Raw genomic sequence first — 27,429 nt, forward strand, 5'->3', positions numbered from 1 at the left:
ACTCTGCTACTATTTTAAAGGAAACATAAATATGCGTGCCCTACGTATTTTAGATATGCTGGAGTGGGTTGCTGAGTGGGATCTTGTGGGGTACCTCCGCTGACATACACGAGAACTGGACGTCATGCGACTTCCTCTGCGATGCGGATTCAGATTCTGAGGTTTTCTGTCTGGACAGACTGAATAAACGACGTGACAGCGTGTTCTCACTGGCATCTGCTATTAAACAACAGCCTGGCCGTCTGCCGGGGGAATAACATTATCTTTCTGTGAGCAAAGGGCTGTGAAACAAACCAAAGAGCACAATTAACGGAGAACGGCCTTGTTAAGAGATCTTCGCTTCGGTGCGTTTCCTTCCCAGCGCCGAGAGGAGTGATACGTCTGGGAATACCAGTCCTTGAGTGTCATTACGTCATCATCCACATACAGACCACAAAGGGAGCGGGCGGATAATTTCCTTTTTATTTCATGTATCTCAGCTCTTGAAAAGTGCGGTCTGCTCACAGAACTCTCCAGTGGCAGAAGTTGTAGCATGTCACGTCGGACACGCCTTTGTTAGTCAAGGGAATGTTCCGTCTCAAGGAGACTGAGGCTCTAGTTTCGGGGTCTGGCGATATTGAAGACCGCAATTCCGGGTCGGACGGAATAAGTCACCGGCGCCGATGAGGATGAAGATGCAGAGCCGGACCCGCAACGCCTCGCCTTCTGGCACGGGCTGATTGATCTGTGATTGATCTGTGATTGCTGCGGGTTCTGGGGCGAGGACAGGAGCCAGTGGCGTCACCCATCCGCGTCACGGTGCGGGCAGCGGAGGCGTGACTGTGGTATAGCAGTCCGGAGACTCCGCTGGGGTTGCGATGTGAATCTTCTTAGCCGATGGCCAGAGTCGGCTTTAAAGAGTATGTTCATATTGATATCAATATATTAAATAGATATACCTGTTGTGTAGAGCGTGGATAGAGCAGTTACAAGCGCACATGTGCTTATCAACGCGTTTTGATATTACTCTATATTTTTTTTATCATTTGAAGACAACACTTTCGTGCTTCATATTCCGCGGTTTTTTTCATTATTTACGAAGAAGGCGGGCGTTTTGCGTCTTTTTAGAGCGTGATTTGTGTTTCTCATGTATTATTGACACAGAGCACTTATCGACTATGGTGTGCTTATCCCACCCCCTCCCCTCCACTCAACAGAGCCGATTCGTCTTGAAAGAGATACTGCCCAACGGGAGCAGTGTTATAAAACAGAACACTGATAGAACCACAGTGATAGTGAGTAACTATCAAACTATCACTGACGAAGTACAGGCTCAGTGACCACAGCCTGGCCATAGAAACTGGGCAACAAAGGCAGACCTGGCTGCCCAGAGAGGACAGGCTCAGTGACCACAGCCTGGCCATAGAAACTGGGTAACACAGGCAGACCTGGCTGCCCAGAGAGGACAGACTCAGTGACCACAGCCTGGCCATAGAAACTGGACACAGGCAGACCTGGCTGTCCAGAGAGGACAGGCTCAGTGACCACAGCCTGGCCATAGAAACTGGGTAACACAGGCAGACCTGGCTGTCCAGAGAGGACAGGCTCAGTGACCACAGCCTGGCCATAGAAACTGGGTAACACAGGCAGACCTGGCTGTCCAGAGAGGACAGGCTCAGTGACCACAGCCTGGCCATAGAAACTGGACACAGGCAGACCTGGCTGCCCAGAGAGGACAGACTGTGCTCCCACTGCCAGCGGGGAGAAATAGAGACAGAGGTGCACTTCCTACTGCACCGTGACAGATACTCTGACAGAACATTCTTCCCTAAATTCAGAATCACAACGGGTCCCAATCCTACTGGGAGAGGGAGGAGGGAACTCAGCTGAACTAACAGCCCAGTATGTGATCTCCTGTCCCAGCCTGAGGAACAGTGAGCCTGTCTCCCAGTAATGCTCAATATGTTTGCAGTATATGTAAATCTTATGATATGTCTTTGGTGTAAATGTCTGTAATATGTCTGTAGATTTTATTTGTTGTTTTGTTCCATGTGAATTTGCTTTGGCAACACTGATTGTACCCATCGGTCATGCTAATAAAGCACCTTGAATTGAATTGAACTATCTCCCTCTCACCGCCACACACGCGTTTTGGTATCAGCTTTACCCCGGGCTTTCTTCACAGGCGGAGCAAGGACACCTCGTAAACAACGTCAGCCTCCGCCTCGACTTCTTATCCCGTCTTTGAGGAGGTAGCTCCTGCTGTAGGAGTCCATTTGCCAGATTCAGTCCCAGGCAGTACTCTCGTTGATGTGGACGACAGAGGAGCAACAATCACTGTGAAGCAGGTTCACGTTCGGGGATTGTAACCAGGGAGTCGGGCTGTCTAGTCCTGCCGCTGGAGAAGCTAGTGTGCTGATTTACCGCAGCCGAAGTAATAGAGATTACCGGATAAACTGTCCCCGTGTCATAACTGTAAATGCAAATTTACTCTCAATCATTTTGCCTGGTTAAACGATGGATTAAAAAACCTGGATACTTTAGATCAGGGATGAGGTCAGGCTCAGAGTCGACTCCCAGAGAGCCCGGTGTCTGCTGGTGTTCCAATCTCGCCAGTCCATTGAACCATGAAACTGGCCATTATCCAGCCAAGGCAAAGGTGTCTAATAAATAACGACCTTAACCCCACTGTTGTTTACTCAAAACACAAACAACGTCTGCTGTTGTATCTCTACTCCAAATATTCACTTCATTGGAGACAATACGTCACGCGGAGCCGGGCTAGAAATATTAGGACTATGCAGCTAATTAAATAATTAGCCCCTGACCTGAGAATGTGGATGGAACAGAAACTAAAAGAACACCAGACCCCTGCCTTTCATCCTCCCTTCTGCTCCTGCTTGTTTTCATTCCGCCACAGCTCTTTCGCGGCTTAATTAAATCCATTAGTGACATAATTGGTTTTAATTACCACTGTCTGCACGGCTTTCGTCTGAGCCTCCCAGAAATCCTGCAAGGCTGTCTCCTCAAGAGGACGTCTAACTCAAGCCAGGCCGGCAGACCGCAGCGGCTGCTTTGACCCGGGTCTCGAGGAAACCAAACCTCACTAAAAAAGTCTCGAGGGGAAAACGGCGTTGAATGTCGGCCTCTTCAGTCGAGCCCGGAGGAGGTCAGGGTGCAGGAGGGGTTGTCTTTGTTTGCTGTCCAGCCAGAAGGTGACACAGCCTGTGTGTGAAGCCCTCTCTGGCTCACCTGCTGCTACTGCCTTGTCTTATCGGGCCCTGAATCGCCAGCAACATACCATGCCAACATGCCAGGGCCCAGAGCAGCCGGAAGAGGCCCTTCCCTGGAGACCAACAACTCTGTTTATTTAGCTCCATTGTTGACATGATATGGAACAGGAGCAGCGCTCGGTAGCCAAGGAAACATGTGCACTCGGTCAACAACAGCGCCACCGTGGCCGAAGCAGAGTGCATTGTGGTCCAGCGCGGGGGACAGGCCAACAGATCGAGCTCTTTGGCAAGAAAGAAAAACACGCGGTCGAAAAACAATTAATTCAATCATTCTGAATGAAAAGTACAAACACCAGCAGTTGTGGAAGTGGAGATTAATTAATAACAAAAATGCAAAAGGATAAACTGAGCCAGTGCAGTAACTCTGTGGATTTATCTAAAAATCCCTCACGCTGATTGCTGCTCACAATTCTGAGATGCTACATAATGCAATGGTACAGTGTCACATTAGATTATCATAATATAGCATCATGGCAACACAGCGGCGCAGTGTGAGTATTGCCACCTCTCAGCACTTCTGCACACAGCATGTTCTCCCCCTGTTTGTGTGGGTTTCCTCCCTGGGCGCTCTGTTTCCTTCCGCGCTCCAGAGGCGTGCTGGATAACTGCCTTCTGGGAAAACTGGCCCTGGTGTGAGTGTGTGTGTCTGTGTGTGTCCTGTGATGGACTGGCGTCCCGTCCAGGGTGTGTGTGTGTCCTGTGATGAACTGGTGTCCCGTCCATGGTGTGTGAGTGTGTCTGTGTGTGTTCTGTGATGGACTGGTGTCCCGTCCATGGTGTGTGTCTCTTGTGATGGACTGGCATCCCGTCCAGGGTGTACCCTCCCTTGTGCCCGATGCATGCTGGGATAGGCTCCGGCTCCCCATGGACCCTGTACTGGACAAAGAGGTTAGAAAATGGATGGATACAGAATGTAATATATAAGGATAAGGGTCCCCAAAGGAAGCTGAAACGTTTTACTCATGACTTGGTGAAATCAGAGGCTTGCTTCCCCTTTCCTCCGCACTGACGTGGCGAAGCTGGCCTTGTCGAGAGATGTCGTGGCCCACCACGTGAGCGCCAGTCTCCTGCCGCCCGGCCTGCACCCCAGCCTGGGGAGGCCCTCCCTCCAGAAAGGGACAGGCGAAAACCTTCCTCTGGAAAACCCTCCGTTCCCTCCGCTCGGCTTCCTCACATTACTCCCCGCTTCCTGCAGGGCGATGAAGCGCTGGCCCTGAGGATCCCCCGCTGCAAACAATGAACTTCCTCTCCGATAAGGATCTTAGGATTGTCCATCCAGCTCTCTCGAAGTGAGAAACATCCTTCTCCATGGAACAAAAGAGTCTGGAAACGCCTCTTTCAGGAACGTTAAGGACTATGCCTCTGCGTCCGATATCCTGTGATGGGGCTAATGGAAAACAGCAGGAAAACAAACGATCTTTTGCCTCCACATTTTCAATCACAGGAATGACTGTAAATCACCTGCCTGGAATGTTTTAACAGTTAAATCCGTTTCGGCAGATGCTCCCTCGTGTTACCTTTTAAAGATTTTCAGTCACATCTTAGCTTCTGTTGTGTCAGGTTTCCCAGTGTTGAGCCTTAAAAGGGGGGAAAGAAATGCTCATACGAGTTGGCTATTATAACGCTCATGCTGTGTGACTGCTGAGAAACTCCTCGTGCTGTGGGATGTCAGTTTAGAATCGTTTTCGGGATGAGTCTCTCATCAGAGGTGTACCTGGCAGAATATGAAGGGAGAAACGCACATCAACATGTGTAGAGTCACCTGCACCCTCGCCTGAGGTCAGGTAGGACACAGCGGTGAGCCAGCACCTGACCTGGGGACTGTGCAGCAGCAGCCTTCTGCCTGGCCAGCTCACCTGCCTCACAGCCTGATGCAGTACAGGAAACTTTCAACACAGAAAATAACCACAGCCCTTGGCCTCAGGAGTCCTGCACGAGGAGGTGACGAGAGGAAACGTTGGTACGAGGGGACAGGTCAGTGAGAAGACCGGGTGTGTGTCCACAGCAGTCAGTTGCGTGGCAGTTCGTCTCTCAGGGCCTACAGTGTGCTGCGCATCCCTTTGGAGAAAAGGAGAAGAGCCAGCAGGGATCAGAAGGCGTGGCCCATGGGCAGCGGCTTGATGCCACCTGGATGGGTCTCCATCCATTGACTGTACCATCCGAATTTGTGTCCCAAACTGCGGGGACAGCTGTGAGCTGCTCCGCTCCATGTTGCCCTGTGCGACTGTCATGTGACGTGTCAGGTGACACGTGCCATGTGATGTGTCATGTGAGGTGTCATATCAGGTCCCAAAGCGTGTGCGAAAACATGTCAAGTCTCAGGAGACTTCACTTGCAACTTCGGGTGGCAGCGCAATTCTGTAATAAAACAAATTAGCTCGCATGTATAGCTCATTATTTCTGCCCTAAGTGTGATTATGAATGGCACAAAGTTAAAATGTGAAGTCCCTGGACCTGCTATGTCCTTCCTATTCTTTCATGAGAACTCTTTCCTAGAATGCTGCCGATGAAGCTGGCTCACACTTCCCTGTCGTCTTCAGTTCAAGGAGGATTTCCATTCTCTCCCAGCTCTGGGGCAAATTCGTAGGACCCTCCTTATGCCCCGATGTTCCCAGGGTCCCAGCTGCCTTGTAAGATGGACCTTACTCTGAGGTGCCCTGCAGTGTCGACAGTGCCCGTGATGAAGCACAGTCTGCTCCTCAGCTGTGATGCAGCACAATCTCATTTCCTGTACACGCATGGATGTGAGGACGAAGTGGGCGAGAATACGCGACAAGATCGAGGGGAGTCTGCAGTCAGTCCCCCACCCTCCCCGTCTCACAGCTCCAGCCCAGCAGAGCAGACGCAGGCCGTGCTCAGCTCCTGCCTGTCCAGGGAGGAATGACAGAAATGCGAGGCTGGTTACTGTCCTGATGGTTATCTTCATGTGACACGGGATGTGGAATTGTGTCCCAGCCTCCCAGGGAGGAGGGAGTGCCCTGTGGGAATTAGGAAGGAGGCAGTCCTCATGGAAGAGCATGTCAAACCGGGAGCTGGAGGCACTTCTCTACGCAAAGGGTTGTGGGAGTATGGAACAAGCTAGCCAGCCACGATTGTCGAAGCCCATACTGTCGATTTTCTTTCACGAAAGGGAAGTAAGGGCTACTAAACCTCTCATTTGTAACTTTCCACGCTTTCTGGGGGTGTCTGAGGTGGGATCTCAGCTGTTATCTTCCCTGGCTGCTCTGTGGGCAGCCTGCGGCTTTGTTCTGTGATGAACTCCTTGCAGGAGGAAAATAAGGAAAATTAATGCTTTTCCTTGGAGGGAGTATTTTTCCACCAGCAAGCATTGAAGGGAAAAATGCTGACTGCTATACATGTGAACTGCGTATTTGTGATATTTAACAGATGCAATTGAATATTAAAGTTCAAGTTTTTTTCAGCAAAAATAACTGATTTTTATTGTTTTAGTCACCAATATTAGAATTTTAGATTCTAATCAGTGGTCTGATGCTTTTTAAAAGCTGTTCTCATGTTGTAGCTGTGTTCTTTTCTTTTGCTGAATCTCAAAATACTCTTTTAGAGGAGGAAAAAAAATGTCCCACTGTAATACACACCTGATGTAATCTTTCTTTTTGTCTGAAAAGAAATCTTACTAAGATTTGCAGGCTGTGTGTTTTCTTTATAGATCACAGCAGTCAAACTGTATTTAAACTTCAAGTCCCGCATTCTTGAGAGGAAAGCCAATCTTGAACGATCTTTTAATGCAATTTTAACTTTTTCATTTTACTTCTCAATGGTTCTTCAAATAGGCTATTGACTGTTCAGCTTCCAAGAGGCCTTGAGTGGGATTGTTATGGCTGGAATGATGGCCGCTTTGCAGTTTCGCTGAAGGAGAACACTTATTGAATTAAAATCTGTCAATTTATCGCTCTTTATGGAGAGCTACAGAGAACGTATACCACCTATAAATATGAATTCTCCGACAGGAGAAACTGTGTATTGCGGTGAGCTCTAAAACAGCAATACGCTTTGGTCTTGATAAGGGCGCATGCAGCAGTTGAGAACTCTAGTCCTCATCACAGCCCACAGTCATGACCCTCTACCCCTCTCTCTGCCTTTACCTGCCTCTTGAGCGACATGGACTTCATTCAGGGCAAAATCTTTGATATACCTGTAGTGTGTGACAGTGGGGCCTGTGGTCCACAGGAAATTGAGAACTCTAAATGGCTTCAGGGGAATTAAAAGGCAAGGGCAACACAAACAAAACCCCAGTGTGTTTGAGTGTGTGTCCTGTCTGTCCCTAATGTCTCTCAGCTTTTGTCTCAGTGCAGAGTTCTGCTGATGCTGGACCATGGCCGGTGGCTGATACTGGCAGCTGGTCCATCATCTCCGACTGTGAAGTTCTCTTCCCAGAGGAGTTAGGGAACGCGACTATCCCTGTGATTCGCCTTGAGACTTTCAGGCACCTTTTAAGATGTTCTTCCCAAAGATTGACTTACTGTCTGCTTTTAAAAGCCAGGACCGTCTTACATTGAGACAACTGAGGAAGCAATGTAAAATCAGCAATATGTGGACGCAGACATAAAACCTACAAGAAATAGGGGGGGGGGGGCAAAGTGTGAAGATTAAATGAGGGGGACCCCCTGTGCCCCCAGCACAGCGGAAAATGCCTCCCCAGTGACAATCCAGTGCTACTGTAGCAACACCCCAGTATTTATTAACACACAGTGCTTTGCAGGGTTGGCTTATTTCATTCTGCTCAATTTAAAACACTTGTTTTTTAAAACATTGATCTCACTTATTTTTTCATTGTCTATGCCATAGTTTCTAAATTAAAAAAGTATGTTTTTTCTAAAAAAGGAAATATTCCAAACGTTTGTCCTGTGGGAATACGTCTACACGGGTTGTAGTGCTTTGAACAGGAGAAAGCTAAGACAGTAATCGCTGTAAACAGTGTCAGGAGATGCCCCATGCCCATACAGCGACTGATGGGAACTTAGTCAACATTTCGTGCTTGGATTGAGCTGGGTCCTTCCCTGGAATATCAGCCTGAAACAGGGGTAACGCTCCTAGTAAATGTATTAAAAATGATTTTGCCATCACACGGTGTCACTAGACTCTAGATTACACTAGACTGGAGTGGACTGCACTGGAGTGGACCAGTCTAAACTAAACTGGACTGGATTTAAAAGGACTGGACTGGACTGTGCTTGACTGGACTAGAGTGGACTGGACTGAATTGTGGTGGACTGGACTAGACTGGATTGGACTGGGCTGGACTGGAATGGTACAGGGCTGGACTGGGATCGACTGGGCTGGGGGACCCTGCTGTTTAAGGTCTGGATAGTGGTGGATGTCTTTCACTGGGCTCAGCCCCAGATGTAACCGGTTCTGTGTGCGCACTTTCAGTGACCGACTTGAACTTCACCCTGAACAGGTCTTTTAGGGGCTCCTTGACTGCCTCCAAGGCCAAACTAAAACACACAGAGCTGTGGAGACCGGTTGGTTCCAGGGAACAGTTTCTACACAAAAAATAAGTTTATCCTGAAATAAAATTATTTTATTAAATAATTAAATTAAATTATCCTGAAACCCCCTTATTACTTTGTCAAACACAAATGCTCCCTCAGTAATTGATTGATTTGCAATATTTAATTTGGGTACCCTGCATTGACCGTGATTGTGTTACCTAAACTTCGTGTGTAAACAGATTTTCATAGTATTAGGCACAATTAAGGTCCGATTAAACTTTCCTACCGAACTTTTGATATTGTAGAAGTAGCCATACAATCCTTATTATCTATGTCAAAGAATTGTGTTGGGGTTAGGGTCTACATGAAAGATTGAGGAGAACGACCCAAAGTTTATTTTATAGAGGGGCTGGGGGGCAGGCAATTCGGGTGCTCTACGCTGGGTGTGCGTGCAAGAGCTTAGCAGACGAGCCGCTTTCCCCTTCATCGGAATAACTAACCGCCGCTTTTAAATATCAGATTGGATTATTATTAAGCGGGGCAACTTGGAAACCTCCCCCTTGCCAAAAAAAACATGAAACCTCCAAAAACTGCAAAACTGTTTTGTTTTGTTTTTTTTTTTCCCGTCCTCCTCCCACTCCCCCTCCCCACAACAACATAGAAATATCTCCCGGACCGGGTCCGAACCCGACCCCGTCCGGCAAGGGAAGGTGAAGTTCAGCCACGATCCAGACTGTTCCCCACCCGGACCTTTGCGGCTCTCCCAACACCCCTCCTTCTCCGCCGGCCCTTTCTCCCCCCCCCCTCCTCCTCTTCTTCTTCCTGCTGCTTGATCCCTCCGCCAGGCTATGGGAGGCGAGGCGAGGCGAGGCGGGCCGGGCCGCAGCGCAGCCGCGCGGAGTGATCTGGCGAGGGACTACACCCCGCTCGCGCTCCGCGATTTTACTCGGCGCCGCCGCGCAGCGCGAGCTCAGATCCGAGCGGGCACGAGACGGAGCGCCGGGCTGTGGCTGCCGCTGGAGAGACGCTTCGACTTCAGACTGCCCCCGTCCTCCTCCTCCTCCTGCTCCTCCTCCTCTTCCAAACGCATCCGACACCGCAGCGAGGCGTTTAAACGCGGCCAGATCACCCTCAGCAGCAGCAGCAGCAGCAGAAGAAAGCATCCTTCCCGGCTGGGTTATCTTTTTTTTTCCCCCCTTACCTCCCGGCTCCCTCCCCCCAGCAGCCAGCCCGCCTTCTTGCAGCTCTCCTGCTGTCTTTCCGCGTCGCCCGCTTTTCCGCCGGTCGTGTTCCAGAGGGGGAGAGATCGAGAGAGACGCAAGCATGTCCTGGCAGAGCTACGTGGATAACTTGATGGCCGACGGCAGCTGCCAGGACTCCGCCATCGTCGGTTACACGGACGCTAAGTACGTCTGGGCCGCGTCGGCCGGCGGGACTTTCCACAGCATGACGGTAAGCCGGGGGGGGGGGGCTTCAGGGCAGCCCGGGGATCGGCCTGTCGGTCCCCTCTCCGAGGAGCAGGCCTGGGCCGGGGCCGGGGCCGGAGGGGCCCGCCCGGCTGCGGGCCTGTGGTCCGGGGAGCCGCAGGCCGAGGCCCGGCGCTGGGGGTCCGTTAGATCTTTATTCCAGGGGAACTTCCACGGGGGAAGGAGGAGGAGGGAGGGAGGGAGGGGCGACAAACGGGATAACAGCCCCCGATGCCCTCTTTATTTCCACGCGTGGGTCGCTTCGAAACGTGCGGTGTGGGAAAGGAGGAGGAGGAGGAGGAGGGTGGGGGCGATGTGGCTTCGTCTGTTTTCTGGGGGGGGGATTCCCCCCCCCTCAGCACTTAAATGTACGGGTGTCTGCGACCGGCAATGCGGGAAAAGGCAGTGGTGGTGTGTGTGTGTTGCGGGCGGGAGGAGGGGGGGGGAGCCGAGAGAGACGATGAAATCAGGCCGGCCGTCCAGATTCGGAGAAAGTTACGCCAAGTTTCTGACGTAACCCGGCCGGGCGAGCGGGGCGGCTGCGGTGGGGACAGTGCGTACCGGGGCTTCGAGAATCCCGGCCGCGCTGTCGCGGCTGCCGCCTCCTTCGTGCTGCCCAAGATGGCGCCTCCCCGCGCTGGGTTTTTTTTTTTATTCATCCTAATAGCCCGGACTCCTGCCCGGCAACTCGCCGCATTACGTCCAACAATGCGGTGTTGGGGTTTGTTTTTTTTTTTAAAACCTGCTGTCGTCTCGTTTTTGCAGCAGCTATGAAGCGTCCGTTTGTTTTTTTTTTTGGGAGGAGGGGGGGGAAAGGGGGCAGCACCTTTTGTAAGACGAGTGAGAAGGCGAGAGATCCACCATTTTGTACGGACTGATCGAGGTTTTCTGCGAGCCGGTGCCGCTGTGTTTCGGTGACCCGGGGGTGCCGCTGGGGCTCCGCCCGGGTCGCCCTGCCCGTCCGTGGCGCGACGTGTCGCGGCGGCTTGGTTTTCTTTTGACCGGCGGTTTCCGAGCCTCGGCCGCATCTGTAGCCCGGCCGCTCCTGGGATGGGTGTTCCCACATGGCGACACGCATCCCATCTTTCTACCCCCCCCCCCTCTTGGATTTGTGGCTTGTTGACATGCAAAATGTCCTCCCCCCCCCCCCCCCAAATAAAAAGCTCTAGCGCGGATTGCGGATCTGGATGCTGGTTTTAAATGATGCATGATCTTAAGAGTCGAGATTCTCCCCCCCCCCCCCCCCCCCTTTTGTCCGCTCGGATCTCATGACAGCGGCCCTCAAAGTCATCGCCTTCGCCTGAATGGCTGTGGTCGCAGGGATTGTGCGAGTGGAGCGGACACGGAGACAGGGAGGAGGAGGAGGGAGGGAGGGGGGGGTTATGGCCGGGCCTGCTATGACTGTGCAGTTCTGCTGGAGGGCGACGCCTTCTCTTACACGGGTAGCTTTCCTCCAGGAGGGGTGGGGGAGGAAAGGGGGGAAAAAAAAAAAACCCCGGCTCGCAAACCAGCCCGCAGCCTTAATATCATCCCCCCCACCCTCCTCCCCACTCCTGAACGCGGACGCGCAAGGAACCTTCTGGACTGCGGCCGCGGCGTGGCGGCAGCCCGCATGGCCCCCCGGGCGTGAGCCGTGTGCGGGCCGGGCCGGGTCGAGCCCACTTGCACATTGGTCCCGTGCAGGAAACTGATGCATTGCTGTCTTTTTGTGTGTGTGTTTTTTTTTTTTACCGTGGAACTCCCTTTAAAAAAAAAAAAATCTCAGTAGCTTAAAAATGCCGTCGCCTGGGGTGACGTCGTCGTCTCCCTCCAGGTGAAGCGGTCAGTCCGCGTTGTGTCCGGCTCTTCCAGGCACAAAGCGTGGCGCTCTCATCAGAGCAGGGCTGCCTCGCTCTGCGTGCTTTCACTGGGCTGGGACTGCTGGGCCGCATCTCCAGACGGTGGGGTTTTTTTTCTGGGGGGGGGGCACCTCCTTGATGGGGCCAGTTCTCTTTATTCTTTGGATGACCTGCCACTGTGGTGGGTTTCACGATGCACCAGGGGCTGCTCTTGCGAACGTGATGGGGGGGGGGGGGGGGGAAACGATGGTGTTGGTCAGCGGTTTGTCCCCTGCACTGCATTTAGAAACAGCTGATCTGTCCATGTAGAGGAGGTTTAAGCGCATAGGATTAAATTCAGATATGACTGGGTCCAGTAAGGTTCTTCAGAATTTGAATTTTTACTTGCAGGATGACGTGAAAACATTGATGAGGGTGACATTTCTTAAATTGTGCAACATCTTAGTTCTTTTTTTTTGTACTTTCTAGCCCCAAGAAATTGATGTGATAGTTGGAAAAGACCGAGAGGGTTTCTTCACCAGCGGTCTGACCTTAGGTTCAAAGAAGTGCTCTGTGATCAGAGACAGTCTTCATGTTGAAGGGGACTGGACAATGGACATCAGGACAAAGAGTCAAGGTGGAGAGCCAACATATAATGTTTCTGTAGGCAGAGCCGGCAAAGGTAATATACTACTTTTTATATAAAATAACTTCTTAAATTGTAGATCTAAGTTTTAAAACAGATTATTCCAAGTTTCTCTGAAGTGCATGACCTAGAATCTTTTAAGTCTGTGGGATGAGCAACTGTATTAGTTTTTCAAAACGTAATGTCATTGGTATAGTTTTAAAGATCTCTTTCCTCAATATGTATTGGGTACTAGGTGAGACTGCTTTTGAGTTTGCTTCATCATGCTTGGCTCTTCCTAGTATGAGTGAGCAAAATGTCTGATACCCCAGCATCTTGTTGGGGGGGGAGGGAAGTGAGACTTTCTGTATTTGGGTACTGATCTTAGGTTTACCAGTTCGTATCTGTCTAGATCTGGATGTCAAAATCTGTAAAACGGTTTCCAGGATATTATTTCCTCAATACAAGCTTTTTATACAATTCAACAGGCTATTGGGTATAAAACACCTCGGAACACTTATCGGCACAAAAGTGCTGATGATTCATGATTTAATAAGATCTTGAGGAGAAATGTAGCGGGGGGGGGGGAAATCAGTTCCTTGCTGAATCCTGGATATCCAATTCAGCATTGTGCCTTTGTTTAGTATGCCTGTATGGTCCCTGTTCTCCTTGACAGACTAAGGAATAGAGTGATTCTGATTCAAACCTCAAACACCTTTCCGTGAATTATCACTACTAAACTTCACAGGGGAGGTTCTCCCCACTTTGTGCCAGGTGTCTCAAACCCCTTTCCTGGAGCTCCTTGTCTTCTGATGGTTGTTCCAGCATGAACACTTGACTTGGACTCAGATTAGTTTAACAATCGGCCATTCTACACTCTGTGACAGTACCTTCACTTCATTAAAGGTACATCAGAGCTAATTCAAGGCCAGATCATTGGTCTTGCTTAGCTAATTAGACCCACCCAACTTGTTACATAGTTGTACGAAAACTGGGAGACGCTAGGCCCACCAGGCTTTGAGGTTGAGACCCCTGCTGTATGGTTTGACACATCACTTTTCTGCTAAATGGCTCATCTTGGTGGAGTTAAGTCTACTGACAGCTGCATGTTTGTGTTCTTACTCGTTAACATTTTATTTTATACCACAGCTAATTTTAATTAGACCTTGTACATCCTTTTCCCCAAATTCTGGGTATTTTTCTGGTCCAGAAAAAACTATTTCTGGACACGAGCAGATCAGTTACTCGAAGACCTGGCGTTTGAAGCTCTACTGGCTCTACACAACGCAGGCATGGGTGGAGCCAGGCTCATCTACTCACCTCAATATAAAAATCAGACGTATTGAGGAAAGAGATCTGAATAAGTATAATGTGTTAAGTCAGTTCCACGTTGAAACTTTAAAAACTTTTTTCTTCCTCTCACCTTAAATATGAGGTTTTCAAAAGACTCATTTGGTCCCCATAAGAGGAATTATAATGTTCCATTCTTGTCAATCCACCTTATTGGCATCAGTGCTGCGTGGACAAACCTAGAAATTACACTTGCCAGCCACTTTCTCCCCCTGTAACGTTGTCATACTAATAGTGAACTAATCTCTTTTCTCCCTGGATTGTTTGCCATGCTGCTTGGCGTGGGTGAAACAGGCCTTGGTAGCCAGATGAGAAAAAAGTAATTTTTAACATCCAATGTGGATTGGAGGTCCAATTGGTTCTAAAAATAAATGCAAGATGCCAGACTAGAACCCCTGCAGTCTGTAAAGAGGACTGGTAACCGCTTGCTTTGGGGGGGGGGGGGGGGGATGCTGGCCCCCCAAAAAAATCAATGCAGTTGAGCAGTCTCTGGAATTAGGAGTTCCCTCAGACTGTTCCTGCGGCTGTTTTGGGATTTTATCTCCAGAGCATCCAATATAAGAGGACTTAGACCAGTTGAACCCTCTTCTGAGTGGGCTGGTCAACTCCTTTAACTGGTCTCAAGATGTTGGAGACTGGTGGCCCAAGGCCCTTAAGGCAGCAGTCCTCACCCTCCACCCCAGGTATAGTGGTTTACTTCTGATGCCCACCTACTCACTGACCACTTGCAGTGGTGGAGAGTCAGACATGGCTCTAGCTTTTGTAAAACAGCCGAGCTTGCATTTGCACTTGCAAAGCTCTGAACTCGTGATTCTGAGGGAGCCTCTCTCTCTCTTTCTGAGAGGCAGAACATAGCCTGTTCTATCTCCACTTTGGCACGTGTTGACAAGAATGGCATTTCTCAATTCAAATAACATGGATCACTCAGGCAAAACTTAATCTGCACATTGGGGCAAGTTCAGTTAAAACATTTATAGGAGCTTTAATTCACTTGCTCTCTGATCTGAGTATTAAGCACTGGTGATGGTGAAGAAAATGAATGCTTTGCTACAAAGTTTTTTTCTTTCGAAACAATATTAAACAACCTTATAACCTTGATCTAATCTTAACTTTGTGTCCTGCCAACTTTTAATTTTACAGTTTCTTTAACTTGAATACTTATTCTTCCTAACCCCTGTCACGTGCCGTTTTTCTAAACCTCCCTCTCTATCTCTTTTCTTTCAGTCTTGGTTCTTGTAATGGGAAAGGAAGGGGTCCATGGAGGAGGCTTGAATAAGAAGGCATACTCAATGGCAAAATACTTGAGGGATTCGGGGTTCTAGTTTAAAGTCAGGCTCGTTGTCAAGTAGTCAAATCGGGAGTAAAACAAAAAAACACAAAAAAACTAAAATTGCTATTAAGATTTCCCCTCTCAAGCAGTCACGTTAATGTCTTGGAAAAATTAATAGCAATGGAGGGTAATGGGGTATTTCTCCTTTGTATCCCTGTGTTAGTGGGGAAAGACTTTTTTTTTCCAGTTTTGTTCACTTTTGTTCTCTTGTTTCCTTGTGTACTCCAGCATTGGTTTTAGTCATGGGAAAGGAAGGTATCCATGGAGGGCAGCTCAACAAGAAAGCATTTACCATGGCTGAATACCTGAGGAAGTCTGGATATTAAGCAGCCTGTCCCCACCCATCTAGCAGCTCATTCTCATCACTCTGTTGCGTTGGCAGTGCTACCATGCTGTAGGCGGTAGTTGCTTTTGTTTTTCCTCCCGTTTTTTTGCCTCCCCTTCACTCTAATATCCTCGACTCTCCACCTCCTTTCACTTGTATGCATTAACACTGTGTAACCAATCCCATTCTGGCACTACTGTTCGCACCATAGTTAACACACGCATGTTATTACCGTGACATCGCAAACAAAAAAAAAACAACCAAAAAAAAAACAAAAAAAGAGAAAAAACTTAAAAGGAAAAAAAACTGGGCCGATTTATGTTAAATCTGGGCACTGCTTGGCATTAACATACAGAGGACTGTAGGTCAATGAAGTGTAGGTTAAGAATAACTCAACAGCTGATGTTTTGTGTGAGGGTGCCGGTAGTACAATCTTGGATTGATCAATGCCTTCTGAGCAGTAACCAAGCTCATATTGTCTTCCTTTTCTGAAGCATGTCTTGGAGGGAGAACTGCATGCATATCTTCTAGCTTATCTGACTTGTCCACTCCCTGTCCCATCAAAAGCTTAGATCTTCCCTCCCCCCCCCCCCCCCCATTATCTGACTTCATTCCTTGTAGGTTACACTACACCAGCACCATCACTACACCAGGAGGTCTGCTTTCCTCTGTTGTCAACCACTATACCTTTCTTGTTCCTTTCGATTCCTGCAACTGACATGAGGGGGGGGGAGTTTCCCCCCCAAGTTGCAGTACTTTGCCTTTGCTGTTGTACTTAGACATGGTCTTACAAGTAAATGGTTGTGTTGGATTGTTTTTGAGTGTAATGGCAAAATGCCTAAATGTTGAGGTGTGGGTACACTTGCCACCCTAGGCCCTCTGTCATATCCCCCTATTAGGTTCTCCACGGACATTCCATCGTTACAATAGCTCAGGCACTTAAGTATTTTTGCCAGCTCCTGTAATATACTTTTTTTTTTAGAAAACGCTGCCGTTTTGGACAGTAGCTATCCCAACATAACCATCTGGAGTATGTTCATTTTCTTTCGTAGGACCAATTTCAGTTGCAGCTTGGGATTTTACAAAAAAAATTGCTCCAAGTCATTGTAAAGGGTGACTGCTCGCTTCAACCATACACAGAAATGTAAAACGCTAACTTTTTAATACACTATCAAATAAACAGTAATCTCAACGTGCTGCTGAAATCAGTGTAAGAGTTGGACACAGCAGTCTCCTCATTTGACAACTGTTCTGTTTCAAACTATTTGAAATGAATTATTGCATTTGACCCTGTAAGCCCAGGCTGTGGAGAAAACTGTGGAATAAATTGCCTTGTGCTCTAGTTATCCCAAGATGTGGTATCAAGAAACTGTCTGTCAAAGCACGGTACTAAATGTTATGTCCAACTTAATTTTAAGAAGGAAAAACCCTGAAAGTTAAACTCTGTATACACTAAATAAATGGGAGATGGTATTGGTTGGAATAAGAAAACTTTTGGTTGTCTTGTGGAAAACTTTATACAAAATCTATGTATCCTGTGCCATAATATAGATATAATCTGTTGCTATTGTGAGATGGATTTTAACTGCTGCCCAGAAAAGTCACCCGAATGGCACTTCCTTAGGGATATTTTAGTGCAAGCTCGATGTTCAGGCCTTGTGGAATAATGTACAGATTAAACAGATCTTGTTGCTGATTTATGTTCACTTCTTTCCCTGCACTTTTTCTTACATCTGGGGTACAGTCTAACTCATCTGATTTATTATGCATACAAATGCCATAAATTGATAAACCACCTTGTTTACAGACAGATCAAATAAATTTATTCCAACCAGATCAATTGTAGATGTCGTCTTTGTGATTTGCCTTCATGCCGAGTGATAAGAAGATTCCAGAAACCTAAGTTTAAAAATTGGCTAAAGTCAAACGCCATTCAAAACATTCTGGAGAGCGAGAGTGCTTGGCCTTGCATTTAGACGTTCTCTCCTGCCCTCTAAATCCAGCGGTTAATTGGACTGTCAGGCTAAGGATGCTTATGTGCTTGTTAGTGAAACAAGATACCACATGCAGAGTTATGGTTTCTGTAATTGGTGATTTGAGTGCCAAATTCAGAAGCCTGATTTTGTTATTAGTATGTTTTTTTTTTGGGGTTGAAAGTGTATGTGTGGGGTGGGGGAGTCTTTTCAAACTCTTTAAACTACAATTTGCCAATGAAATTAGGTGATTTAATAAAGTTTAAAACTAATAACTGGGGGCTCATTACTTGAGGGGACAGTTGGGAGAACATGAACTGATATCCCCCAAGGTTGGGTAAAACCCAGATTATCTTAAATTTCACTGTCGAAGAAGGGTGGCTAGAGGATTGAGCGTTCCACCTTTGGAGGTGGGTGAACTCGAGGGGCTGTTCCTGTTCTTGGAGACATCCCTTCGCTGAGCTCCCCATTGTCGCACCACGGTGACCTGGACTTTTTTCCCCCCATTCGTTTCTGTCTGTAGACATGGTAAAAGCTTGCTTGTGCCTGAGGCCCATTCCATCACACGTCTTTTTAAGGCCCTAAGGGCATATCGTTTAAAACTGAACCAGCTAAGAGGAATTTTAAAACCCTTAAGAACAGAAGGGGGGGGGGGGAGTGCTCTTGTATGATGAATTAATGGGCCTTGTGTGGGATCTGGAAGCTTTCCATTATTTTAATCTGGTAGCGCACCAGTCGCTGGGCTCCTCCCAAATGGACGACACTGCTTCAGAGCTTGAGGGCAGGAGGGAGTTCTGAAGAGGCCGGCGCTGTCAGAGCCGGTACCCCAGGGCGCTCCTAGTGCGACCTCAGTGCTGAGAATGGCATGCTTGAAATAACGCGGGTAAGGCATGGAAACCTACCTTGTACAAAGGGCAATGGCGGTGGTACTGCTAGTGCCCCACCTTAACACCTTTGCTCACCTGTAATAAAGCAATAACATGGCCGTGTCCTGCACAGCTGCTGTTCTGTAATGAACTACAGCTTAGTGGGGTGCCAATACTGCATTGCTGGGAGATGTCCAGGAGAGAGAGAGAAGCAGTGTGGGTGATTGGTTCTTCCTGGTCCTGGCAAGATTGAAAATGTACTTTTCTCATCTATTTGAGATTGATCCCTAGATCTTAATTCAGAATTAGCTTGCTTGAAGTTCTGCAACACTGTTTTAGCGGTGTCAATTCATGCATTCCCATAAAAATTGCTGTAGCTGACCATTTTGTCTAAAGGGATGTTCAAGGGTCCCAGTTTTAACTTTTTAATAGTTTTAAAACAGGATTGACTAGCCTTTGAAATGACGATTTGATGCTCATGTGCTGTAAACTTTCCATAATGTCACTTTAAAACATGATTACTTGATATGTTTTGTGTACTAAAAACATTTTAGTTTAGACTTAATGGAATCATTAATTACAAACTTTGTTACCAGTCAAAGATGAGGTGTGGCTGAGCACTGCTTTGGTTATTGTACGGCAGTGCAGTACAGGAGCAGTTCAGAATAGTAGGAAATGCTGCAAATAACCAGTCAGGATCATCTTTAGTAAAAAACAATTTATGGAATTTAAACTTTAATTGTAATTCTAATACAGAGAGGGTGGTTGGAAGAAGCAGAGTTCACACAGGTATAGCTTACAATGAAGGCAATGGGAAAGACATTACAACATACATTGTAAAAGATGAGGCTTGATTAAAAAAAGGTATGAATACACCATTCGTCTTCACCTTCAGTCCTTAAGATATTAAAAGAAAATGTGTCCAGACTCCATCTACACAGCCCATTTGCATCGGTCTTTGAATAAAGATTGTGAATGACGGGTCGTTTTGTGTTTCGTGATCATTTACCAAAGAAAAGCCAAACGACGACCAAATCAACTTACATTACGAACAAATCGTTTTTAAGGGCGGACATTTTCTTTACCACTTATCCCAATGCTCGTTATCTCAAATGGCTTTGAGATGATGCCCAAGAATCATTTAAATGCTTAAGTACCCAACCATCTCAACTGGGAGCGGCGGCTATATTTCGACTATAAAAACTAACCCCTTGTCGATTTAAGCAAGGTGTGGTTTTGTCATGTGTCCCATGAATACAAGATTATAAGAGTGTAGAAAGAGTCAGGTCCTTTGACGACTCGTGTGAAATATGGAACAATGTACCATCACATTATTTCAGCACATACAAAACCACTGCACACGGTGGTTGATTAGGACTACGATATGCAGCGGATCACATATGTAACGCTCGTTTTAAGTAGAAAGCTTTGGGACCTTCTGATACAGAGGCTTAAAGGTATGTAGGCTAGAAGAATACATTTTATTTAAGGATTTTATTTCCTTTTCTATACAGGATATGTACATGTTTAAATTGCATCTCTTCATAAGTTATGGCAGGTGTGCAGTGTTATAAAAGTGGCATAGCATTGCGTTACTACAGACACTACAGGGCCCTCTGCGACGTGCCCTCTCCTCACAGTGAACACAGTGCCCACGCTGAACCCCTCTGACTGTCGGTCAACAGCTGGTGCACAGCCTAGCTCTGTGTGGCCCCAACAAGAGCCTGGGCTCCCAGCCGTGACCCCTGGCCGTTCAGACGTGACCTCTTCGGTACAGCTAACACCACACCAGGCATGTCCACACACTGATGGACCCAGTACCCGACACACAAAATCGCCATCTTCTCGGTTTAGTAAGCAAGGCTGTGAAACTCGGACAGGGTAAGAACAGGGATGTGCGTCTGAAAGGAGGTGTGGGGGGGGGCGGCGGTGCCGCTCGCTCCGGTGGGATCGTTGCGTTCGTGCTGTAAAAAACCCGTGGGGGTCAAGCGCTGGCGTGGTGGCTGGACGTCACGGGCTCGGGGCGGCTCTGCTGCAGCTGGACCACGACGGTCTCCACGGTGACCTGCTCCTCCTCCTCCTCCTCGCTGCTGTCCGCGTCCTCGTCGTCCTCGTACTCGGAGGACTCCTGGCCCGGGTCGCGCTGGGACAGGGAGCCCGACATGGTGCCGAAGGAGTGCGCGCTGGTGGAGGCCGAGGAGCGGAGCAGGGGCGTGCTCTCCGACACCTCGTCGTTCTCCTCGCGGCCGCTGTCCGCCTCGTCCGTGTCCGAGTCCGAGTCCCCCATCGAGGGCACCACCTTCTGCTTGCACACTGGGCACGTCTTCTTGGTCTTGGTCAGCCAGGGGTCCACACACCTGCAGTGGTAGGCTACGCGTGCCGGGGGGGGGGGGAGAGAGAGAGAACGTCAAGAGAGACCCGCTGCCGGGCTTGGCTTGCACATCTCCCCCGAACAGCACAGCGTCTGCACCCCCACCGTCGTCAATAAGGGCGATCGGCACCAGCATGGCCGGCGGGGCGGCCTGCACTCCAGGCTGCTTGCTGGGTGTCGTTCTGGGAGCCCTGTATTTTGCAGCTGGCTTGGCGACGCAGGAAATGTGTGAGTCAGGAGGGCACATTCCCATGCTGATAATATCGCGGTCACACTCGGGAGAAACCAGTTTATGGACATTGAGAAGTTAATCGCAAAAGCAAAAACTACAAAACAATAATGATACATTATTATTTATTATCCTCCATGCTAGACTTGTTAAACCTCTTCACTGGAAAAATACTAAGCATTCTGGAAGGGTCAGTTACTGACAATTCAAGCTTTAGGTGTATAAATAGGGCATTTTACGGCTTTTCAGATGTCCGTTTTTGTTACACTGTTTCTCTCCCCATTTTCCCAGAACTCGCGTTTTAAAATGCTTTGAAAATCTGTTTTTTTGCTCTCTGGTATCCTACAAGGGGAGGTTTTCAAGGTTTTATCTGTGGATTTTGTCTGGATTATTTAAATTGCTGATATCCCAACTTCTGTGAAATTCCATCCCATCCACGCACTTTGCAAAACAGTAAACCAAAACCTCTCTCTTGAGCCTCTCTCCCATACCCAATAAAAGAAAACAAACTTCCACAACATGACAAATCTCTCTCTTTCTGGCAATCCCGGAAAGCAATGGAGGGGGCACCCTGGCACACACAGACACACACTCACACCCTCATGCCAGAAGCCAATTAACCCACCTGTGGAAGGAAACCGAAGCACCTGGAGGAAACCCCCATGAACCAGGGGAGAACATGCAGGCTCCACACAGACAGCACCCTGGGGCCCCAGCATGGTGCCGCCGTGCAGTTCTCCAGTAACGCGTGTGTAGCGGAGGGAGAGGCAAGGGGCAGGCGGCGGACAGACGGACGCGCAGCGCACTCACCGTGAGAGCAGGGCAGCACGCGCAGCTTGTCTCCCTCCTCGTACTCGTCCAGGCAAATGGCGCACACGTCGTAGGCATCCCCTGCAACGACAGGGGGCACGCGTTACCCCCCTCGGCTCTGGACGCAGGCCAGTCAAAACATCTCGCCCGACGTCTCGTCATGGTGACCAGCCACACCAGGTGTCGACAGTGAGACCAAACTATACATGCACAGTGTGTGCGCGCGCGGAGCGGAGGGGGGTATTTTAGTAAAATGGACTCTAAGAGGATTAAAGTGTCTTTGTGCAATTACCTCTGTTCGGAAACATGGCACTGAAGAATCCAGTCTGGGAGACTAGCTGCAAAAAGAAGCCTTCCTCCCGGAATCCACGGGTGTCTGCGTTTCGTGTCTGCAACCCCTGAACTGCGACACGAGTTTCACCTCAGGTGACCCCCAGCTGCCCCCCTCTGGGCTGACACGTCTCAGGGTGGCGAGCTGGACGCCTGACACGCTCCTGTGATTTCAGTCACGCCGTGCGCAAGTTATCCGCGGGTGTTTCCAACACTCATATTTGAGACCTGAAGCCCCTTAGTTTAGAGGAAGGAGTGACCGGCTGGGGCACTAGCTGGAATCGGGTGACGCACGCCACGGTGTGGGAGAGAGGCCGCGCAGGAGGGCAGGAGGGCAGGAGGGCAGGCTGTCAGTTCCCCGCTGAGAACCGGGAGGCAAGAGCTCTGCGGCGCAGAGATCCGAGAGACCCAGTGGGGCACAGAAGAGGTCACAGTGGGGAGGCGATGGGCAAAAAGGGGGTAACTGGGCAGAGATGCGAGGGACACATTAAGGCCCAGATAACTGACTTTCCTGAATTCCAGTTCCCAGACCGACTAACTGCAGTGAAACAGAAGGGGCTGCGCCGAAATGCCCTTGCGTGTGCCGTTAACCTTCGAGCTCGGATAATAGGGGGTGAAAGTACTCCAGCGATGACCTCACTCTCCGGAAGAGGAGCCCGGACACGCCTGTTGGAGAGCGAGGGAGGAGGATGGAAGTTCCTTTTTCAGGTTTTCAGTCTTTTAAAGGACTCCTGCTAGCACAGGCAAGCGCTTGGCATACTAAGCGCAGGAGTTTGTGACGCGCCACTTCGGAGAGCAAACATCTTCCCTGAGCCCTTCTTTTTTTCGGGGGGGGGGTTGGAGGAAGGGGGAGGGCCCGAGAGGAGGGGAGTGCTCTGATGACATCCCGGTGTTTATGTAAGAAATGAGCATGTTTTTCCCCCTGCCTCTGAGACACTGCCAAGACTTTACGCGACCATATAAGGCAGCTTCGTAATTATTCCTCTCCGCCCTGTTCCTCACGCTGCTCTCGGCGACAGGACGGCCCAGGGGGCTAAGAACAGCTTTTGCGTTTAAAAACAATAAAAAAGCTTAATGAAGTCTGGAGTTTACTAGACCTCCATAGGGATGAAGTGGCATAAATCTGAGCTGCAAAAAAACCTTCTCCTTTACCAGCCTATAACTGAACACCCTACAGGAAGAGTGAGCTCATGCATAAGAGATTAGAGGTACATTCCTGTATGACTTGCAGTGCCTCCGTTTCCAACATAACCACGTTCAGCGCTCGACTTTTTCTATACCAGCAGCAAAACAAAACCTATTGTACTTCCAGCGGTTATCTGATCTTGGGAGACCACTCAATCTCTGTATGACTAGAATTCTTGAAAAGCCAAAAGGAACAATAAGCCATCACAGCGCTAAAAAAAAAGAAAAAAAGAGGTGGATAGGTTTGTAGACGCATCTAATTGTTACAGTTCAGGTGGGTAGCTGCGTCAGCATGCGTAGGCTGCAAAGGAACAATAGGTTTATTCCCTGCTGAAAAAAAGAAGAAAACGCAACGTTTCGGCCGTGGAGCCTTCTTCAGGTGTCACCTGAAGAAGGCTCCACGGCCGAAATGTTGTGTCTTTTTTTCAGCATGGAATACATCTAATTGTTACCCCAGGACAACCTAAAAGCATTTGGGGATCCTGTTGTATACTGTAATTATGGGAGCACAGTAGGACAATAAACTATCTGCTAAAATAATTCAGATCCTCTTTGTTCCGTTGTCTTCTCTTTTGATAACTCATAAATGTGCATGACTGTCGTTCTCCTACACCAGCACACACAAAGCCTCGTCAGCTAACACACCATGAAATGAATCATCCATTAGCCAAGAAAACAAGGATTTAAGGAGGGGAAATACAGAAGTACCTAAAGCACAGAAGAAAGGAATCCTTGTTTGAAACTGGGGGAAATTCTGCTGCAAAACGACTTTGCATCCGACTCCTTGAAAACACTCCATAAAAACACTTGTGTGCAGGACCCCGAGTTGCACCAGAAAGGCCTGAACTAGCTTGGATATAAGCGATATAAGTGAACTTGCACAACGTTCAGCTGTCTGGAGGTTTGCTGTGCTGTGTGCTGCCCACATCAGGACTCTGTGACTAGTGGGTGAGTAAGACCACTGAGTACAGTCATGCAGCGTTGTCCTCTGCTCAGACAGGAAGTGGTGCCCAGACCAGCACACGTGGAAGATGAGGCGTGTGCAGCACTGAGCTAAAATGCAAATGGCCATATTTGGAAAACTGTTAGGTTTCTTTATTTTCCTTTTAATAACGGAAAATACAACTGCCTGAGGTTAAACAAAACACAATTTAAAAAACAACAACTTTGAAATGTCTATCACTAACTCTTAATTCAGTGTCCTGAAAAATCTGTTGGGTGAAACTTTGTTGGTTTTTGTTTTCAGAAGGAAGTTCTAGTTCTATCTGGGCTTAACTTTTCAGCACCAAGACAAAAAAAATGATGTGGCCCCAACTCACTCCGGCTGCTATCCCAATCCTCTACAGACAAGACCAGACCCAGCTGTGAAAGGGACTGATATGGGGCTTCCGGGCCTCGTCTCTGTGCAGAGTGAACAAAGTGCACCTTCAGAACATGCCGCACCTTTGCAAACAAGCCAGATGGATTCACACATTGTTTTACACCTCGATCTTCTCCAGCAGAGCTGGTGCCGAGAGCCGAATGCCACTCCGCCAGTGCTCCCCTCCTCCCTCTGCTTTCGCTGGAGCTGCAGGGCGGCTCCAGCAGATATGATCAGCTCCCCTCAAGCCGAGCTGTACAGCCAGCCGGCCGAAAACCAGACGGAAGAATGCTCCTCAAAAGGGAAAGAGCTCCGCTCACGGGCTCCGGGACATTCCTGCAGCGCTGGCCAGTGCGGTGCATGTTCTTCAAACACGGGCTGTTCTCACTGCTGCTGTCAACGGAAAACTCAACACCGAATTGACTGAGTGACTCACACGCTACTGCTTTTACATGTGAAAATAATCCCCCGTCACAGCTGGAACCCTGTCATTTAAAATCGCACAGTCAGGCTTGCTGTCAAGCTGACATCATGCAAAATGACTTGTAGATCTTGTACTGCAAAAAAAAATACACCTGAAAATTGTAAGCTGGGAACCTCTCCTAAAACACACATCATTCAGATCCTCTTTGTTCTGTTGTCTTCGCTTTTGGTAACTCATATAGATGCGCATGACTGTTGTTCTCCTGCTCCAGCACACACAGAGCCTCGTCAGCGAGCACACCATGAGCCACTGACTCCGAGCTGGACAACACTCGCGTGCTTCTCAAATTAATGCCGCACAAACCGCGCCCCCCTCAGACCCGGCTCGCACACAGACCGGGGGCAGGAGCGAGAAAGACTGCCTCACCAGCAGGATCAAGGGGGCAATTCAGGAAGGTCAGCTCAAGCCCACAGCCGAATGCGGTCAGAACGGTCAGATTTGGTTTAACACGGGCTTAATCCTCTGAAAAGGGCCACGACACGTGTAATGGCCAAGCATTCCGATACTTGGCTTGATATCTTATACAATGGATGGCACCTGCCACGACACATTGTCCTCGGTCAGCAAACCGGGTCAACGGTCTGGAAATTCCTGTCCAGAGGGATAAACGCCACCTACTGGTCGACCACCACTTATATCACCAACCCGGTTTTCCTTCTCGTCTCCAAACCCAGTACTGACCAGGCCTGGCCCTGCTAGCATTGCTAAACTTCCAAGAGCTGACAAAGGAAGGCTACAGGATGGTACCACAGATCATCGTCTACCGGAGACTATCCCGGTCCAAAACACAGATAACGTTTCAAAAAGAATAAAACTGTACTCTTTACTGCAATGAAACAACTTTAACAGCAAAGGACAAGATACTTCCTTTGGCAAACGTGGATTTGAATGATGAGAATGCCTTGCAAGAAAATGTTGTGTAGCAGAAAACCAATATGAAACATCAACAAAAAAAACGTCCTGGGAGCCTGGGAGGCCTATTCGGCCGGAGCCGGGTGGCTGGAGGGTGTATGGGCAGTTGTGCTCTGCTCTGTTTATTCGATGTGTGTGTGCGTGCTGCCATCACCACTGTCTGAAAGGAAATGCCGGAACGTATTCTCCTGCCTCAGTGCTTCAGTGTGAGACATGAAAATCCGACATCTCCTCACGCCTACCTTTTTATTCCTGCCAGTTTCTTAATTAGCACTTGAGTGCTTCGCTGTGTAAGCAGGAGAGAAGAGAAACTGTTTAAGAATCCTCTGACATCCTCCAGGATTCTGAAAACTCAGTACGGTTCTTGTGGGGGGGGGGATTAATGACTGTTTATTCCTGGAAACGTGAATTTAAATCACATTACTACGCTATTTTCTTGCCAGTGTTGATAATGCAATCTTTGAAGTTTACAAATAAAGCTCGTTACAGAAGAATGTGAAAATAACCCAGACATTAACACGCTATTAAAGAGGAAAACAAAGAGGAACAGGATTATCAGTCTACAAAGAGAAGCCAGACTGATGTGCAGGACTGGGCTTTAAACTGAAGAATAAGACACAACAGTCCCTGTCATTTTAACTGCCTTGCTCACAGTCTCTGCACCTGGCATCTGTGTTTTCTGATGTGTAAAAATAAAATGTTTAGTTTTGGCATGTTCATTTTTGGATAAAAGTGTGTGGTATGTGTTCATTTGTTGCAGCTGAAATCGATTTCTGTATTGAAATTAAGAAACCCAAGAAGGTAATCAATGATGCTTAGAGGCATGCCATAGTTTAATTCTTTTCCCTTTTGCTGCTGTGCACTTATTAAGTCTTTTAATTGCTATCTGAGTATTTATATTTGGGGTTTCAAAGAACACAGCCCTTCTGAATGGAGGCGACTGTATTTTGATTCAATTTGACATGATCTCATACCAGCCGGACTGACGCAGATCATTCGTCCTTCAGGGGAACAGCAACTTGACCAAACCTGCACTTCCATAACTGCAGGCTCTGTTAAACCAGTTAAAGGCTTGGTAAATAAATAGCCATTATTGTGGATCACACTTGACTTTATGCAGGAATAAGTGATAATAATAAGCACACTGATGAGGAATCATGTGGTCACTGAAGAATAATCTGCTACTTGAGCAATCTTATTACTGTGGCGAGAGATATGAGCTCGTGTATCTAAAATCTACAAACAGGCAGTGTGCTGCTGACGAGCACAAG

At 48.4% G+C, this 27,429-nt stretch overlaps 2 protein-coding genes across 5 annotated transcripts in view; one reads left to right on the forward strand and one right to left on the reverse strand.

The window, feature by feature from the left end:
• The first annotated feature begins 9,610 nt into the window (after positions 1–9,610).
• Positions 9,611–17,472, forward strand: LOC148837161 (profilin-2). 2 transcript variants are annotated; one of them, XM_088915082.1, is made up of 3 exons: positions 9,611–10,177; positions 12,498–12,690; positions 15,542–17,472. In XM_088915082.1, the coding sequence occupies exons 1-3, from the start codon at positions 10,049–10,051 to the stop codon at positions 15,637–15,639; spliced, it is 420 nt and encodes a 139-aa protein (XP_088771208.1). In that variant the 5' UTR covers positions 9,611–10,048; the 3' UTR covers positions 15,640–17,472. The 2 variants fall into 2 exon arrangements, with proteins under 2 accessions (XP_088771208.1, XP_088771209.1); XM_088915083.1 differs by having other exon boundaries at positions 9,632–10,177; positions 15,208–17,472.
• A 1,708-nt stretch (positions 17,473–19,180) lies between these two features.
• Positions 19,181–27,429, reverse strand: part of rnf13 (ring finger protein 13) — a 37,271-nt gene continuing 29,022 nt past the window's right edge. For all 3 annotated transcript variants that reach the window (XM_088915079.1, XM_088915080.1, XM_088915081.1), the window contains exons 9-10: positions 21,888–21,968; positions 19,181–20,847 (exon numbers count right to left, since the gene is read on the reverse strand). In XM_088915079.1, the coding sequence (XP_088771205.1) occupies positions 20,462–20,847; positions 21,888–21,968 (467 nt within the window). In that variant the 3' untranslated portion in view covers positions 19,181–20,461. The remainder of the gene's footprint in view (positions 20,848–21,887; positions 21,969–27,429) is intronic.

This window comes from Atractosteus spatula, chromosome 4 (genome assembly GCF_055471065.1).
Source record: "Atractosteus spatula isolate fAtrSpa1 chromosome 4, fAtrSpa1.hap1, whole genome shotgun sequence".
Classification (NCBI taxonomy): domain Eukaryota; kingdom Metazoa; phylum Chordata; class Actinopteri; order Semionotiformes; family Lepisosteidae; genus Atractosteus; species Atractosteus spatula.